The sequence below is a fragment of the Castor canadensis genome, chromosome 12 (assembly GCF_047511655.1).
Source record: "Castor canadensis chromosome 12, mCasCan1.hap1v2, whole genome shotgun sequence".
Classification (NCBI taxonomy): domain Eukaryota; kingdom Metazoa; phylum Chordata; class Mammalia; order Rodentia; family Castoridae; genus Castor; species Castor canadensis.
In genome coordinates this window covers 96,497,812-96,515,584 of record NC_133397.1, presented here as the reverse complement: position 1 = coordinate 96,515,584, position 17,773 = coordinate 96,497,812, and the positions used below count along the sequence as shown (strand labels likewise).

At 36.8% G+C, this 17,773-nt stretch overlaps 1 protein-coding gene across 5 annotated transcripts in view; it reads right to left on the bottom strand.

Moving 5' to 3' along the window:
- Positions 1-17,773, bottom strand: part of LOC109698368 (E3 SUMO-protein ligase RanBP2) — a 66,011-nt gene that overhangs the window by 27,390 nt on the left and 20,848 nt on the right. For all 5 annotated transcript variants that reach the window (XM_020182517.2, XM_020182515.2, XM_020182516.2 and 2 more), the window contains exons 8-17: positions 16,622-16,709; positions 7,239-7,448; positions 6,196-6,377; positions 5,936-6,111; positions 4,951-5,074; positions 4,048-4,209; positions 3,691-3,828; positions 3,466-3,612; positions 2,355-2,534; positions 2,155-2,238 (exon numbers count right to left, since the gene is read on the bottom strand). In XM_020182517.2, coding sequence (XP_020038106.2) covers positions 2,155-2,238; positions 2,355-2,534; positions 3,466-3,612; positions 3,691-3,828; positions 4,048-4,209; positions 4,951-5,074; positions 5,936-6,111; positions 6,196-6,377; positions 7,239-7,448; positions 16,622-16,709 — 1,491 coding nt within the window. The remainder of the gene's footprint in view (positions 1-2,154; positions 2,239-2,354; positions 2,535-3,465; positions 3,613-3,690; positions 3,829-4,047; positions 4,210-4,950; positions 5,075-5,935; positions 6,112-6,195; positions 6,378-7,238; positions 7,449-16,621; positions 16,710-17,773) is intronic.

Sequence of the window (17,773 nt, the reverse complement as noted above, 5' to 3'; positions counted from 1 at the left end):
ATACCTTAAAAATGAGAAAAGAGATAGAGGAAATAGCACAGCTGGGTTCTGATCAATCCAAAGACGATTTTCATAATACCACTGTGCTACCTAGAATAACATCTACCCAATCCCAGAACCTACAAAATGAGTACTTATCAAGAAATTATTTATTTTCCCAACAAACAAAAAATACCTGCAGTGATACCAGACAACAGGTATTTTGAAATAGTATCAAATTTCTCTGCTGAAGCATCCAACCACTTATAATACTTGAGATCAGAAACAGATCTAGCATGTGTGCTTTCTTCTTGTAGAACTGTTTCAAATAGAAATCTCCCAGAAAGCATAACTATCTCAATTTCTAAGCATTGTACAGTTGTCTGGACTCATCTACCTACTAAACCTAGTCTAGCTAAATCCTGCACATCCACAAACAAGATATTGTGAAGCAGACAATACGCAGGTGGCATACACCTGCAATACCAGATGTTTGGGAAATGGAGAAAATAGGATCACTGTGTGAGGCCAGCCCAGGAAATTAGTGCACGCCTATCTCAAAAATAAACTGGGGGTGGAATACATGCCCATAAAGCGTGCTACTCATGAGGTTGAGACAGGAGGATCATGGTTTGAGGTCAGTCCAGAAAAAGTTAACGAGACCCTATCTCAAAAACAAGCTAAGCACGGTAATGTATAATCATCCCACCTACTCAGGAGGTAAACACAGGAGAATCATTGGAAAAAGTTAGTACAAGACCTAACTGAAAAAATTTTTAAAGAAAGAACTGGGGGTGTGGCTCTAGTGGAAGAGTGATTAATGTAGCAAGCATTCAGTTCAATCCCCAATACACCCCCCACAAAAAAAAAAAAATGGAGAGAGAGAAACTGGTGGAAGTGATCAGAAAATTTTTATTGGTCACTACTAGTATCTGGTCCACGCTTCTGAACTTTAAAAATCCAGACTATAGTCATAATTTTAAAAATTCAAAGAACTGGAAAATGTGATAGAACTGAAGAATTCTCTTCATGTTACAGAAGAGAAGTCAGACAAAATTAACAAACAAGTGGACCAAGATCATTAACTAGGGGCAGAATCCATAATAGCACCCAGCTTTTCAGGCTCACAGGTTAACACTCCACTACACTTCCATAGGATATATTTTTGGGAACCTGAAACCTGTATGTTAAGCCAAGATCATATGTAGTATCATGGGCAATCTTACACAAAAATCAGCATACAAAATCTTTGTATAAATTCAAATATGTATTCTCCAAAAAGTATTTCCCAGTCACACATGCTGACTGCACTATAATATTACCACTATCGGAATTCTTGGTATAACTTTACAAGTGTAACTTAGTTCTTGCCCATTAAGCATGAAAAAACCTACTTATATTTCCAATCCCAAAGAAAGCCTCTGTGAGTGCTATAGTATAAAAGCTATGTACAGACAACTATTTCCTTCCACAAAGATTTTTTTTAAAAAACTTATTGAGCCTGGCACCAGTGGCTCATGCTTATAATCCTAGCAACATGGAAGGCTGAGCTGAGGAGGATCCTTGTTCAAGACAATTAGGGCAAAAAGTTTTCAGTGGAAAAATGCTGGCCTCAGAGGCATGGGCATGCCATCCCAGCAACAGTGGTATGCTTAAAATAGGAGGATCACAGTCCAGCCTGCCCTGGGCAAAAAAATGAGATCCCATCTCCAAAATAATCAGAGCAAAAAGGGCTGGATGTGAGGCTTAAGCAGTAGAGCATCTGCCTAGCAAGCATAAAGCCAGGAGTTCAAATCTCAGTACTGCCAAAAATGTAACTTTTTGAAGCTCAGACCACTTTTCAGTTTCTCGCTATAAACCTGACACACAGCTAATCCAAAGCCAAGTAGAGAAATGAACTGTAGAGCAAGGTATGATTACTATACCTCAATAGTTCAATTCAATCACTTGGGCATCTCCTGTAATCGGAAACAAGGTACATTTTGGAAAAAAAAGTCTCTGCTTCTGAACAGCTCTCATTTTGTGGAGGAGACAGACAAAAGTAAGTTCAAAAATAAGAGAAGGTTGAGAGAGGTAGGGAGGACATGGAATGATTCTATAGTAGTATGGCAAGGAAGTGAGAAAGTAGTCAGGGAAGGAACCTTGGGGTAAGTACATTTAACTAATTTAGTTTACCTTAATGGCCTCCACTTGTTGGCAGATCATTTTCAGTAAAGAATTTTGATCTTCTGCCCACCGAGGTGGAGTTTTGGGGGAATACTAAAAAAGACGAAAAAAAAAAAAAAAGAAAAATCACAAACCAACCAACCAGTATTTAAAACATTTAGGGAAAAAATATGTTCCACAATGGAATGACTCATTTCATTCCTACTCACCTTATAACTTTTACTTGGTGATAGTGAATATTTGGTAGGAGATGGTGTAGAATGTTTTATTTCTGAGTCTACACTTCGCAAACAGCCATTTTTGTAAAGAGGACCTCCTTCACTATAATCTTCCAGTTCCTGCATGACTGAATTAAGCATCTCTTTTACAGACTCCAGGGGCACAGGCAACTAAAACCAAAAACCATTCATCAGTGGTACAAAAACACCAAAATAATAACTCTAAATGATTCTATCTTAATTTGTTTGCATTTCCCTTACTTTTTTCTTTTCGAGACAGCTATATATCCCAGGCTAACCTTAAACTCTCAATCCTCCTGCCTCAGCCTCCTGAGTACTGGGATTACAGGTATGAACAGCCACTCCCAGCTAAATTTTCTAAACTTCTTGACAATCATCACTTTATACTTTAAATAATACATGTGAAACTGTTGTATAATCTAAAGTTTTTGACTCTAAAGGACATGCTGTTTCTATTATTTCTGTAAGCCATAATAATAAAGGAACGTGAACTTGAGAGCCTTTTTACATGAGCAAAATACATTAGTGATTTTGTAGGTGATTTTGAATAGAGAGGAACATGGATACTGGAAAGCACCAGACAACATGAATCCTAATCTAACAATAGCAATACAAATTCACCAACAAAAAACTCAGAAGGAAAGCTGAACATAATTAAACACACCATAATGACATTGTGAAATCGCTGGCAGCTAGAAAACAAGTGCTGATTAAAAGGATGAGAAAAAATGCTCTGAAACTGTCAGCAGCAACTTTCCAGTTCACCAAAGTGCATTAGGAATTAATTCTAAAGTTACAATATTTGATCATACTGCCAAGATGACAATAATCAGTGTGTATCTTGGAAACCTTTTCTAATTCCTCAAGTATTTTTGTAAGCGTATATACCTAGATTACCAAGTTTGAAAAAAAGATACACCAAGCCTAAGACACAGTGAGCTAAACACTAAACACACATACATACACCCCTTCCATAAACTATTAATTTTGGAATTGCCAAAATATAAAACCAAGGCAGAAAAATTTGTTACCCAGTTATCAACAATACACAATAAATTATAGACAACAACCTGCAACTTACTTTCTGGACCACTGAAAGATTTGAATCACTGTCATCTAAAATCTTTATTAGATAGTCCCTGGTCTTTCTTAGGTAATTTTTGCATTCTTCTTGTTCTTCAGGAGAAAGGGCATCATTTTCAATATCTTCTGCTTTCCTGTGAAAAATCTATACAAAGAGTGCTTTTATGAAACAATTTGGTTTTTAAAACAAAACACTCTTAATACAAATACCACAGCTACTTACCAGGGCCAGATTCCAATAAGAAACAACATTTTTAATAGATTCAAAAGTGGTCATAGCATCTTCTATATTTCCATTAACTGCATCCAATATAGCAAAAGTTATGTGTGCATCTTCTTCATATTCACCAATTTCAGACACCTAAAATACATTTAGTAGTTTTTAGTCAAATTACTTTAAATCAAAATGATTTCACCAAATATTCCATATGATTTAAATAAGACTAACATCTCACTACTCTTTTTCTGTCATATCTGTGTTAGTTTATGGATTTTAGAAAGCAACCATTAATACCAAGGCAATTTATTTAAGCAGTTTATAAGGAGCAAATGCAGTAAATTCCCAGGGGTTTTTCATTACCTGAATGTCCACACCATGAAAATGTTTAAACAGAGGATCGGTAGGTTCAGGAATGCTGTTCTTCTTTTTGATTGTCTTCAACAATGGTAAAACTTTCTTCCAATAATGAACACTTCTGCCTATGTACTCCCGTTGATCATAAAAAGAATTGAGACTGCTGCCCTAAAACAGAAAGTTAGAAGCACACAATTTTAAGGAACTATTATATCTAAAACTTCATTTACAAATGGTAGGAAGACTGTTTAAAATATTAAGTCAAAACCAAATGGAATATCAAGTCATTTGCTCATCTACCAAATCCTGGAGTAAGTAACTGCCTCAATACCAGAGGGTATTACAACTCAGTTTTTTTTTTATTATTCATATGTGCATACAATATTTGGGTCATTTCTACAACTCAGGTTTTTTAAACATTTTCAATAATACAACCTAACAAGGCAGCACAATCTAATTACATACAGCTAATCCTGACACAGAAAAGACCTTAAATATATAGAAAGATCTATAATGGCCTTAGTTACAATGCCTTATGCTACTTAACATGTAAAAACATTTTCAGGCTGGGCTAGGGTAAAGTGTCTCAAATGGTAGAGCACCTGCCCAGCAAGCATGAGGTCCTGACTTCAAACCCAATAACCCCCTCCAAAAAAAAAAAAAAGAAATTTCAGGTTCAGCAGTAATTATCAACTACACTATTAATAACAGTAACACTTAATACTTAGGTAACATTCTATTGTTCGAAGTGCTTACTTATATTAACACATTTAACATATTACATTAACTCTTTTATAAAAAAATTTTAAAAAATTTTCTACCTTAACATAAGATGAACAAACTGATATTAACTTCATGTTTTAAATTACGGTATTGCTCTTTACAAAATTTACACTTTAATGAACTTACCGTTTTCTGAAGGCATTTTGCCCAATGCACAAGCAGAGCAGGTTGAAGGCCATGTTTTTCCTGGCCTCTTAGAGTGTTTATTTCATGCTGAACCAGAAGTCGCAATTTTGCTGAGGCTCCAGGTCTAAGAAAAAAAATTTATGTAATTAAAAAAAATTTTTTCAATAAAAACATGCACATATGAATAAAAAAAATAAATAAAAATAAAAACATTCAATATTTACATGTATGGTAATTGCTGCAACAAACTAATTTTCACATGAGAAATTAAATCCTTGGCAAAACCTAGGTAGTAAGTTAAGGTTTGTTTTTGTTTTGGGGGAGTTTTTTCTGGCAGTATTGGGGTTTGAATTCAGGGTTTCATACTTGCTAGGCAGGCACTCTACCTCTTGAGCCCTTTTTGCTCCGTTTATTTTCTGCCCAGGGCAGCCTGGACCACAATCCTATTTTGTATGCTTCCTGCCATAACTGAGATAACAGGCACATGCCACCATGCTCAGCAAAGTCCACTGAGACAGGGAACTCACAAACTTTCCTGGAACCATGAGCCTCCTGATTTCCCATGTAGCATAGAATGATAGGTGGCTGAAATGGGATGTCATGAACCAGCTAGGATTAAATAAGCTACCAAGGCCCAGCTTTTGTAATTCCTCAGAGGCATCACACTTGGTAGGCAAGGACACGACCACTTGAACCACATACTCTCAACCCTTTTTTCCTTTAGTTATTTTTTAGATAAGAGGCTTGTACTTCTTGGCCAGGCCAGCCTCGGACTGTGATCCTCCTACGTTCACATCCTGAGTAGCTGGGATTATAAGCATGTGCCAGCACACCCAGCTTTTTACTTAAGCTATGGTCTCATTAACATTATTTACCATGCCAGCCATAAACCTGGTCATCTTATCTCTACCCTCAAGTAGCTGCGTTAGAGATATGAGCCACATTGCCCAGTCTAAAGAAGTGTTTCCATTGTACTACTACTTACATTGCCTTTCTGTGAATTAGAGTACAAACTGCATCCCACCAGGATTTCTGTCTTTCTGTACAAAGCTGTTTGCATACAGGAAGTGGCAAGCACAATGGCTGATAGGAGCTGTGGTGAGAATTACACTTCTCCTTTAATTGCAAGTGGCTGGTATATATTACTCCAAGTAAAAATACCTATTTTATTTAAAGAAAATTAAGTTAGCATACAAAAAGCTGAACAAAACTCAAAGTATTCAATTTGTTACAATCTTTGCTTACTTCAAGATCTAAAATACATATTGATTCAGGTGCATTTGTTTCAAGCCTTGAGGTTTCCTGAGGCAAATGATGAAAAAGCTGTTTTAGCCATTTTCGAATTGCAGGTAAGGTAGACAGGGAATTCCATTGTAAGCCAAGCCAGGTAAGGTGCTGAAGACTACCATTATGTGCTCGAATGGCACCTGAAATAAAGGGAAAAAAAAATGTTGGTTTGAGGTTTGGGAAATTTTCTTTGTGCCTTTAGTGTTGCCAAAACAAATAATTAAATCACATTTAATTATAAATTGTTTTAGTATGTCAGAGCTGAAGGAAATACTATGATAAGCAAAATCTCATGTTTATAGCTAGAGATTTTAATAAAAAGTCATGTTTTATTTCCAGACCATCAAACAAAATGAGATTCACCAAAAATCTCATGGAGAACAAAAAATAGCCACATAGTAAAAGATACTTAAAATAATGAATTTTCGTTTTAATAAAGAGTCATTAAAACAATGGAATATCACTATACTCATTAGTAAAGAAATCTTTTCTTTTACAAGATATTAAATACTGGTAAGTTTATGAACTTCTCAAGACATAAAGGTACAACCTTTCTAGCATTCTGGCAATTTGCAAGAGACTTAAAACCAGTCATTTCTTTTCTCTTAGTAATTCTGTCTTTATGACTCTCTATAGAAATAATTTAAAATGCTGATTTTTATATTAAAATTTTTCATCATAAAACTGGAAACAAATTAGTGCCCAATAATAGAAAATAGCAACCAAATTATTGTCATTAAAAATTTTATAGTTTTAATATAGATACTACAGGAGAGAATTCATGAAAGAAGACAAATAGTATATATAGTATAAACAACTGCTCAAAGAAAAATGTATGCCACCTACACCCATACTCCCTGACCATTCCCCAAAAAAACCCTGAAAGAAATACAGGAAAATATTAATCATCATTTCTAGGTAATAGTTTATGGGTAACTTATTTTCCTCCTGATGTACAAGGATTAAGATGCAGAGTATTTCCTCTGAAAGATACAACTTACCAATATCATATCTAGCCAAGTCATCAGGTTCCGGTGCTACTACATCAATGTTTCCAATATCATCATTACCAAGGAAAGATCTCTCCTTAGGTGACTGACTAGAAAACAGAGCATCATACAGAGCAGACTGGCCACTTTTATTAGCAAAAGATTCCACAACCTCCTTTAAAAAATCTTGCTTGCCACGACTTAAGTTTAGCAACATGTGCCCTGAAAAACAAATTATTTCCATCATTTTGTAATGAAATACAGACTATATTTACTCACATGTCTTAATTGTTTCACAAGGATTAATTATCTGACCTGACCCTACAACCCCCTCCCCCCCCAAATCAAAGCTGCACAAAAAGAACGCTTATGTAGGAAATGAAGAGTTACAGATGTAACAAATCTGTATTAATAAAAGGAAAGAAAAAAGATAAAAAATGTATTTAGAAAATGCCCTAAGTATTTGCATTGGACACAGAAAAATCTAGGATTAAAGTGGCCTTTATACAACAGCTGGGCCAAGCTCTAATTCTCTGATTTAATACACTGATTTCTAAATCTGGATGAACAGATCCTCCTTTAAATGGCTTTAAGTAGTATTTATTTCCAGGCCCTACTCCTGGAGATTTTTTTTTTAATCTCACAAATTTGAGGTAAAGAATCTTATTTTAAAAACACTCCTTGTGTAAAGAGCACTCTTGCATGCTACAAAATGAATGAACCCTGAAAACATATTAAGTAAAAAAAGCCAGTCACAAAAAAACCACCTTACGTTACACTGTTCCATTTAGGTGAAATACCCAGTTTAAAAAGATGCAAATAGGAGGATTCCAAGACAGCGGGCTAGAGGGAGGAAGCAGAAAGCGAGCCTCCTATAGTAAAATCTTGGAGAGATGCTGGAGACACACTTTGCAGGCATAATCACTGAGAAGAGGCATGACTTTGACCCCTCCACACCTCCATCCGGTACAGATAATCTCCACTTCACGTTAAACGGAGAAACCAGGAGGGCCCCCGGGCCGCCAGTCGCCTGTGCCCAGATGGCTTGGGAAGACGCAGACCAGGTGAGCTTCGCGGTACCGCGGTACTCCCGCAGACAAGCCTGGGCCAGAGCAGCATAGCCCCCTGGACAGACCCACCTCCACACGGGAAAAAAGAGAAACTGACCAATAAGCAATAAGAACAATTAAGACATGCCAAAAGAGGGTGGGGTGCAATGAGCACCGAAGATTGGGGGACTGTAAATAAACAAGCCAGGCAGGCCAGAGAGGCTCTGGCGGGAGCCGGGTGTGTGTGCTCAGCAACCAGGAGCGGGAAAGCATGTGACAGTGGTGGAGGGAGGAAAACTCCACAGGAGAGGAGGGAAGACCCACTTCCCATGTGAGCTGTAAACAAACATGGAGGCTGGCAGGAGCAGCAGCACCGTCCAGTAATCAGCAGCAGGAGAGCTTGTGAAAGTGGCGGTGGGAGGAAAACTCCACAGGAGAGGGGGGAAGACCCACCTCCCACATGAACTGTAAATAAACATGCAGGCCTGACAATGTGGATGCAGTGTCAACTTTCCCAGTGTGCTTAGAAAGGGGAAAATTTTGGCAGAAGCTCCCGCACAGGAAAACTCCGAGTAATCAAAGCTAGCAGGGCCAGGTGAGTGCTAAGCTCATCCCAGAGATCTACATAAATAACACCAGCAGCAACAGCAGGCTGACAGCAGCGGGCAGGCAAGCCACAGCTGCAGATACCATTCTCAGAACAGTCTCCAGACTCTTTTTTTTCTTTTTCTCCCTACCCTTGATGAGAGAACAACCGAATTACACCTGCATGCTGAAAAACTTACTGAACCTGTACTGCATTTGAACTTGGGACACTTGGTGGGGATTTTGTGTGTGTGTGTGTAGTTTTGTTCTACTTTATGCATCCCCTTTGATGAGACAACTACAGAACAACATCTAAGGCACCATATCCAGGATTGGAGACTGAGACGGACACACTGAAACTACACTGCATTGGAACTTGGAGATTTTTTGGCTTGTTTTCTTTTTTTTTAATTTTTTTATTTTCCATTTTATTTTAATTCATTTTTATATATAGATAATTCTTTCATTTACTTATTTCTTATTTTTATCCTTATAATTTTTTTATTTTTGATTTTCAATCCTCTCTTTCTGAAATGTCGATTCAGCTTACTGTCAATTACTACACTAACACTCCCTGTTTATACCTTTGAAACTTACTTGCCTGAAACCTTGTCCTGTTTTCTCCCTCTTGTCTGTGTATTTGTTTTCCCCTTTCCTTTAACTTCTTGCTTCCATCTCAGCTCACCCTTCCATTCTAAATATTACCATTGTTATTATTACAAGCTAGAAAATACTTAATTGCACACAGTACAGGGACAGTAACAACACCAAAGACAATGACGGGAAGACAGAAAAAACAGGGAAACCAGTTTCCCCACAGCAAAAAATTAGTACAGGAACCAGAGGGGAATGAAGAAAACAGGTACTCACATCCAGACTCGAACAAAATGAAGATAAACTATGCCAAAGGACCCAATGAAACCCACAAGAATAATTTAAAAGAAGACATACTACAGAACTCAATGAGAATTTTATAGAGATGATTCTGGATAGGGTCAACTAAATGTACAGGAGACACTCAAGAAATTCCAAGACAACAAAAATAGAGAATTTGAAAAAGCAAAAGAGGAAATAAAGGAAACCAAAGAACCACTGTATATACACCAAAGTGAAACAGAGAACACAATGAATAAACAGATAAATGAACTCAGGACAAAAATAGACAACATTAAAGAGGAAAACTGCCAGGATATGGAAAACCTCAGAAAAAAGAATGAAACAGAACTGCAAAACAAAATGGAAGGCCAATCCAGCAGAACAGAACAAACAGAAGAATCTCAGAACTTGAAGATGAAATGGTAATTAAAGGAAAAACCGAAGAACTATTAATTAAACAACTCAAGACCTGTGAAAAGAAAACCCAAGAACTCATCGACTCCATCAAAAAACCAAACCTAAGAATCATGGGCATCGAAGAAGGAGAAGAGGTGCAAGCAAAGGGAATGCATAATCTATTCAACAAAATAATAACAGAAAATTTCCCAAATCTAGAGAAAGATATTCCCATACAGGTGCAAGAGGCCTCCAGGACACCAAACAGACCAGATCAAAATAGAACTACCCCACGACATATCATCATTAAAACAACAAGTTCAGAAACTAGGGAAAGAATATTGAAGGCTATAAGAGAGAAAAACCAAGTAACATACAAAGGTAAACCCATCGAAATCACAGCAGACTTCTCAACAGAAACATTAAAAGCAAGAAGAGGGTGGGGTGAGATCTTCTGGGCACTGAATGAAAGTAACTTCAACCCCAGAATACTCTACCCAGCAAAACTATCATTCAAAACAGATGGAGCAATAAAAGTCTTCCATTATAAGCAGAAACTAAAACAGTATGTGACCACAAAGCCACCACTACAAAAGATTCTGCAATGGATTCTGCACACAGAAACTGAAACCCAACTTACCCATGAAAAGACAGGCAGCACCAAACCACAGGAAAAGAAAAAGCAAGACAGTAGAGAGTAACCTCAACTTAGGTACACACAATCAAACCTTCAAACAACTAAGACAACTAAAGGACAGGAATCACCACATACCTATCAGTACTAACACTTAATGTTAATGGACTTAATTTACCCATCAAAAGGCACCGTTTGAGGAAATGGATTAAAAAGGAAGATCCAACAATTTGTTGCTGACAGGAGACCCATCTCACCGACAGCAATAAGCATAGGCTTAGGATGAAAGGCTGGAAGAAGATTTACCAAGACAATGGCCCCCAAAAACAGGCAGGAGTAGCAATACTTATCTCTGACAAAGTAGACTTCAAACCTACATTGATCAAACAAGATGAAGAAGGACATTCCATACTAATAAAAAGGAGAAATAGACCAAAAGGAAATAATAATTATCAACCTATATGCACCCAATATCAATGTACCCAATTTCATCAAACATACCATGAAAGACCTAAAAGCATATATAAACGCCAACATAGTGGTTGTGGGAGACTTTAACACCCAATTATCATCTATAGATAGGTCATCCAAACAAAAACTCAATAAAGAAATCCAAGATCTAAAATATGCAATAGATCAAATGGACCTAGTTGATGTCTACAGAACATTTCATCCAACTTCAACACAATATACATTCTTCTCAGCAGCCCATGGAACCTTCTCCAAAATAGATCATATCCTAGGGCACAAAGCAAGTCTCAGCAAATATAAGAAAATAGAAATTATACCGTGCATACTATCTAATCACAATGCAGTAAAAGTAGAACTCAACAAAAGTAAAGACAAAAAACATGCAAACAGCTGGAAATTAAATAACTCATTACTTAATGAAGAATGGATCATCAATGAAATAAAAGAAGAAATTAAAAAGTTCCTGGAAGTCAATGAAAATGAAAACACAACCTACTGGAACCTATGGGACACAGCTAAGGCAGTCCTGAGAGCAAAGTTTATAGCCATGAGTGCATATATTAAAAAAACTGAAAGATCCCAAATCAATGTCCTAATGATACATCTCAAACTCCTAGAAAAACAAGCACAAGCACATCCCAAAACAAATAGAAGGAGAGAAATAATAAAAATAAGAGGTGAAATAACAAAATAGAAACCAAAAAAACCATACAAAGAATTAATGAAACAAAAAGTTGGTTCTTTGAAAAAATAAACAAGATCAATAGACCCCTGGCAAACCTGACTAAAATGAGGAGAGAAAAAAATCCAAATTAGTAGAATCAGGAATGCAAAAGGGGAGATGATAACAAACTCCATGGAATTCCAGGAAATCATCAGAGACTACTTTGAGAACCTATAATCAAATAAATTTGAATATCTTAAAGAAATGGACAGATTTCTAGATATATATGACCATCCAAAACTGAACCAAGAGGAAATTAATGGCCTGAATATATCTATAACACAAAATGAAATTGAAGCAGCAATCAAGAGTCTCCCCAAAAAGAAAAGTCCAGGACCTGATGGATTCTCTGCTGAATTCTATCAGACCTTTAAAGAAGAACTGATACCAACCCTCCTTAAACTGTTCCACGAAATAGAAAGGGAAGGAAAACTGCCGAACACATTTTATGAAGCCAGTATTATACTTATCCCAAAACCAGGCAAAGACACCTCCAAAAAGGAGAACAATAGGCCAATCTCCTTAATGAACATTGACGCAAAATTCCTCAACAAAATAATGGCAAACCGAATTCAACAACACATCAAAAACATTATTCACCATGACCAAGTAGGCTTCAACCCAAGGATGCAGGTGGTTCAACATACGAAAATCAATAAATGTAATAAACCACATTACAGAAGCCAAGACAAAAACCACTTGATCATCTCAATAGATGCAGAAAAAGCCTTTGATAAGATACAACATCATTTCATGATAAAAGCTCTAAGAAAACTAGCAATAGAAGGAAAGTACCTCTACATTATAAAAGCTATATATGACAAACCTACAGCCAGCATTATACTTAACAGAGAAAAACTAAAACCATTCCCTCTAAAATCAGGAACCAGACAAGGATGCCCACTATCTCCACTCCTATTCAACATAGTACTGGAATTCCTAGCCAGAGCAATTAGGCAAGAAGAAGGAATAAAAGGAATACAAATAGGAAAGAAACTGTCAAAATATCCCTATTTGCAGATGACATGATCCTATACCTTAAAGACCCAAAAAACTCTACTCATAAGCTTCTGGACATCATCAATAGCTATAGCAAGGTAGCAGGATATAAAATCAACATAGAAAAATCATTAGCATACTCTCTCTACAACAAAATTAGAAATAAGGGCAAAATAGTTTCTGCTGGGTATTGTGGGGGGAGAGGGAGGGGGCAGACTGGGTGGTAAGGGAGGGGGTGGGGGCAGGGGGGAGAAATGAACCAAGCCTTTTATGCACATATGAATAATAAAAGAAAAAGGAAAAAAAAAAACTAACAACAATTTTAAAACATCCAAATTAAAAATCAGATTGCACAAGAAAAAATAAATAAATAAAAAATAAAAAAATAAAAATCATTAGCATTTCTATACACTAACAATGAGGAAACTGAAAAAGAATGTATGAAAACAATTCCATTTACAATAGCCTCAAAAAAAATCAAATACCTAGGTGTAAACCTAACAAAAGATGTGAAAGACCCCTATAAGGAAAACTATACACTTCTGAAGAAAGAGATTGAGGAAGACTATAGAAAGTGGAGAGATCTCCCATGCTTATGGATTGGTAGAATCAACATAGTAAAAATGTCGATACTCCCAAAAGTAATCTACATGTTTAATGCAATTCCCATCAAAATTCCAATGACATTCATTAAAGAGATTGAAAAATCTACTGTTAAATTTATATGGAAACACAAAAGGCCACGAATAGCCAAGGCAATACTCAGTCAAAAGAACTATGCAGGAGGTATCACGATACCAGACTTCAAACTATATTACAAAGCAGTAACAATAAAAACAGCAGGGTACTGGCACAAAAACAGACATGAAGACCAGTGGAACAGAACAGAGGACCCAGATATGAAGCCACACAACTATAACCAACTTGTCTTTGACAAAGGTGCTAAAAATATACAATGGAGAAATAGCAGCCTCTTCAACAAAAACTGCTGGGAAAACTGGTTAGCAGTCTGCAAAATACTGAAACTAGATCCATGTATATCACCCTATACCAAGATTAACTCAAAATGGATCAAGAACCTTAATATCAGACCACAAACTCTAGTTGATACAGAAAAGAGTAGGAAATACTCTGGAGTTAGTAGGTATAGGTAAGAACTTTCTCAACGAAACCCCAGCAGCACAGCAACTAAGAGATAGCATAGATAAATGGGACCTCATAAACCTAAAAAGCTTCTGTTCATCAAAAGAAATGGTCTCTAAACTGAAGAGAACACCCACAGAGTGGGAGAAAATATTTGCCAGCTATACATCAGACAATGGACTGATAACCAGAATATATAGGGAACTTAAAAAACTAAACTCTCCCAAAACTAATGAACCAATAAAGAAATGGACAAGTGAACTAAACAGAACTTTCTCAAAAGAAGACATTCAAATGGCCAAAAAACACATGAAAAAATGCTCATCATCTCTAGCAATAAAGGAAATGCAAATTAAAACCACACTAAGATTCCACCTCACCCGTTAGAATAGCCATCATTAGCAACACCACCAACAACAGGTGTTGGCGAGGATGCGGGGAAAAAAGGAACCCTCTTACACTGTTGGTGGGAATGTAAACTAGTACAACCACTCTGGAAAAAAAATTGGAGGCTACTTAAAAAGCTGGACATCGATCTACCTTTGATCCAGCAATACCACTCTTGGGGATATACCCAAAAGACTGTTACTCCAGAGGCACCTGCACATCCATGTTTATTGCGGCACTATTCACAATAGCCAAGTTATGGAAACAGCCAAGATGCCCCAGCACTGATGAATGGATTAAGAAAATGTGGTATCTATACACAATGGAATTTTATGCAGCCATGAAGAAGAACAAAATGTTATCATTTGCTGGTAAATGGATGGAATTGGAGAACATCATTCTGAGTGAAGTTAGCCTGGCCCAAAAGTCCAAAAATCGTATGTTCTCCCTCATATGTGGACATTAGATCAAGGGCAAACACAACAATGGGATTGGACTTTCAGCACGTGATAAAAGCGAGAGCACACAAGGGAGGGGTGAGGATAGGTAAGACACCTAAAAAATTAGCTAGCATTTGTTGCCCTTAACGCAGAGAAACTAAAGCAGATACCTTAAAGCAACTGAGGCCAATAGGGGAAGGGGACCAGGAACTGGAGAAAAGGTTAGATCAAAAAGAATTAACCTAGAAGGTAACACACACGCACAGGAAATTAATGTGAGTCAACTCCCTGTATAGCTATTTTTATCTCAACTAGCAAAAACCCTTGTTCCTTCCTATTATTGCTTATACTCTCTCTACAACAAAACTAGAAATAAGGGCAAAATAGTTTCTGCTGTGTATTGAGGGGGTGGGGGGGAGAGGGAGGGGGCGGAGTGGGTGGTAAGGGACGGGGTGGGGGCAGGGGGGAGAAATGACCCAAGCCTTGTATGCACATATGAATAATAAAAGAAAAAAAAAGATGCAAATAAATTATGGATTGCCTAGGGTTGAGGAGAATGGAGAAAATGGTATTGATTTTTAATGCATATAGGGTTTTTTGTGGATGATAAAAATGTTCTGAAGTTGTGATGACAACTCTGAACATATTTTAAACAAATGAATGCATACTTGCAAACACATGAATTGTGTGATGTGAGAATTATCTTGATTATGCTGGTCAAAAAATAGTAAAAACACAGCCTCCTTGAGGTTAATTCTGCTGGTCAGGCAGGATGGATTACCACCAGATTGTTTTCTCTCAGTAAACTTGAGTGCCCAGATCAAAGAATGAATGAATGAATGAATGAAATAAAGGGAGGGAGGGAAGGAGGGAAGGAGTGAAGGAGGGAAGGAAGGAAAGAAAGAAGGAAGAAAGGACAGTGAAAAGTAATTCAAGGAGTAAAAGTCTTAACTCCCATGGGAGGGAAACAAAAGTAGAAAGAGTAACATGAGCTTTGACGGACAGCCTAAATATGGACCAAAGCTCTTATCAACTGTAATTTTAAAACTACTTCTTGTTCTTGACAAAGCTCACTAAATTATATATCAAAACTGCTCTTTGCCAAATTATGTTTCTTCAATTCACTACTTGATTCACTGGTTGCTGACCTACTTTGAAGTCTGTGCCTTAGTAAAATCACAAATAATATGTACAGACCTTTAGAATGCATTCCACACAGACAAAATCTGGAGTACATACGTAAATTCTCAAAGCCTAAGGGAATGTGGATATATACTTCCTAGCTTCCAGACTATGTTCTCAGCACCTTAAGAGATAAATCTCTATCTTCTTCATTTTTATAACCCCCACAGCAGTGTTTTACAAGCAGCTGGTGTTAAATGGCTAGCAAGTAAAATTATACTTAGTTCAGAAAATGTGTTGACATATTCAGGATGGAGGCTCTAGTAGCTAGATAAAAAAGGAGTCAAGTAGTTATCGGCACCTAGAATAATATTGAGTATTTGTTTCTTTTATAGAATATACCAATTCTTCTAATCCCTTCCATACCTAAATCCTCATCTAAAAGGGCAAAAAGAAACAACTATGACAAAATATCTCCTGGGCAGGAAGATTTGAACACAAGATGTGCTGTAACAGAGAAATATTCCTCCTATCCGTTTAAATTAGATCAATTAAAATATTACTATTACCTGATTGGCTCAGACGATCATGGGCCATCAATTCCAGTAGATTTTGTCCAGCTTCTCCTTTTATTAATTTAATCTTTGGTCTCGGGACCTGATTAATTTTAAAATAAAACATCTTAATTCAGTGGTACCCACATTTCTTATAGTGAGAAGTTCCTTTGTATTACATTAGGATGTTTTATAATAGTCAACTAATGAATAAACTTAACTGGAAAACAGACTGCAAAAAACTGAGAGCCAAGTAAATTGTATTATCTGTAAAAGATGCACTACAAGTAGCACTGCTGAAGTGACTTTTAATAAAAGCACATACAAATTTCATTTGGGAAAATAAAGAAATTCATTGTATTATTTTTCTATTCTACATAAGCTATAGCAGAATAGATGACAAGCCTACTAATGAACAGCATTGATGATACTATACTTGGAAATAGCACTGTGAGCACAGTTTCAAAACATATGGATGACCTCGGATACTACTGGAATAAAGTGACACAAACAAGAGAATAAGTGCACTGTAAATCACACACTATGCCAGGTGCCAGTGGCTCACGCCTATAATCCTAACTACTCAGGAGGCAGATATTAGGTGTGCAAAGCCAGCCCCGACCAATAGTTCTCAAGACCTTATCTCAAAAAAAAAAACACCTCACAAAAACAGGGCTAACCTGCTTAGCAAGTAGAGGCCCTGAGTTCAAACCCTGGTGCTGCCAATTAATTAATTAATAAACCATACCCTATGAAGAGAAGCCGAAAGAATGGTGAATAAAAAATAATGGTGAAAAACAGATAGTTGCCTTCAGATTTAAGAATAATATCTTGTAGGGAGCAGCTAGAAGAATATTTTTACTTCATATAAGGAATCATAAAGAATCAAATTTTCCAAACATACATGGGCTTCCTTGAAAAGTACTAAGTATTCATCCTTGAAAATGCTTAGTAACAGGCCATGATTCCTGGGCAATATCCTAAGGTAGCCAAATCTTTCATGACTTTTTCTTTTTTTTGTGGTGCTAAGGACTGAACCCAGGATCTTACCCATGATAAAGCATGTGCTCTACCACTGAGATACAACCCCAGCCCTTCTCATGAGTTTCTTAATTAGTGTGAGAAATGTTATTTGGTACAACCTTTGCAAGTTTGGAAATTTGGCAA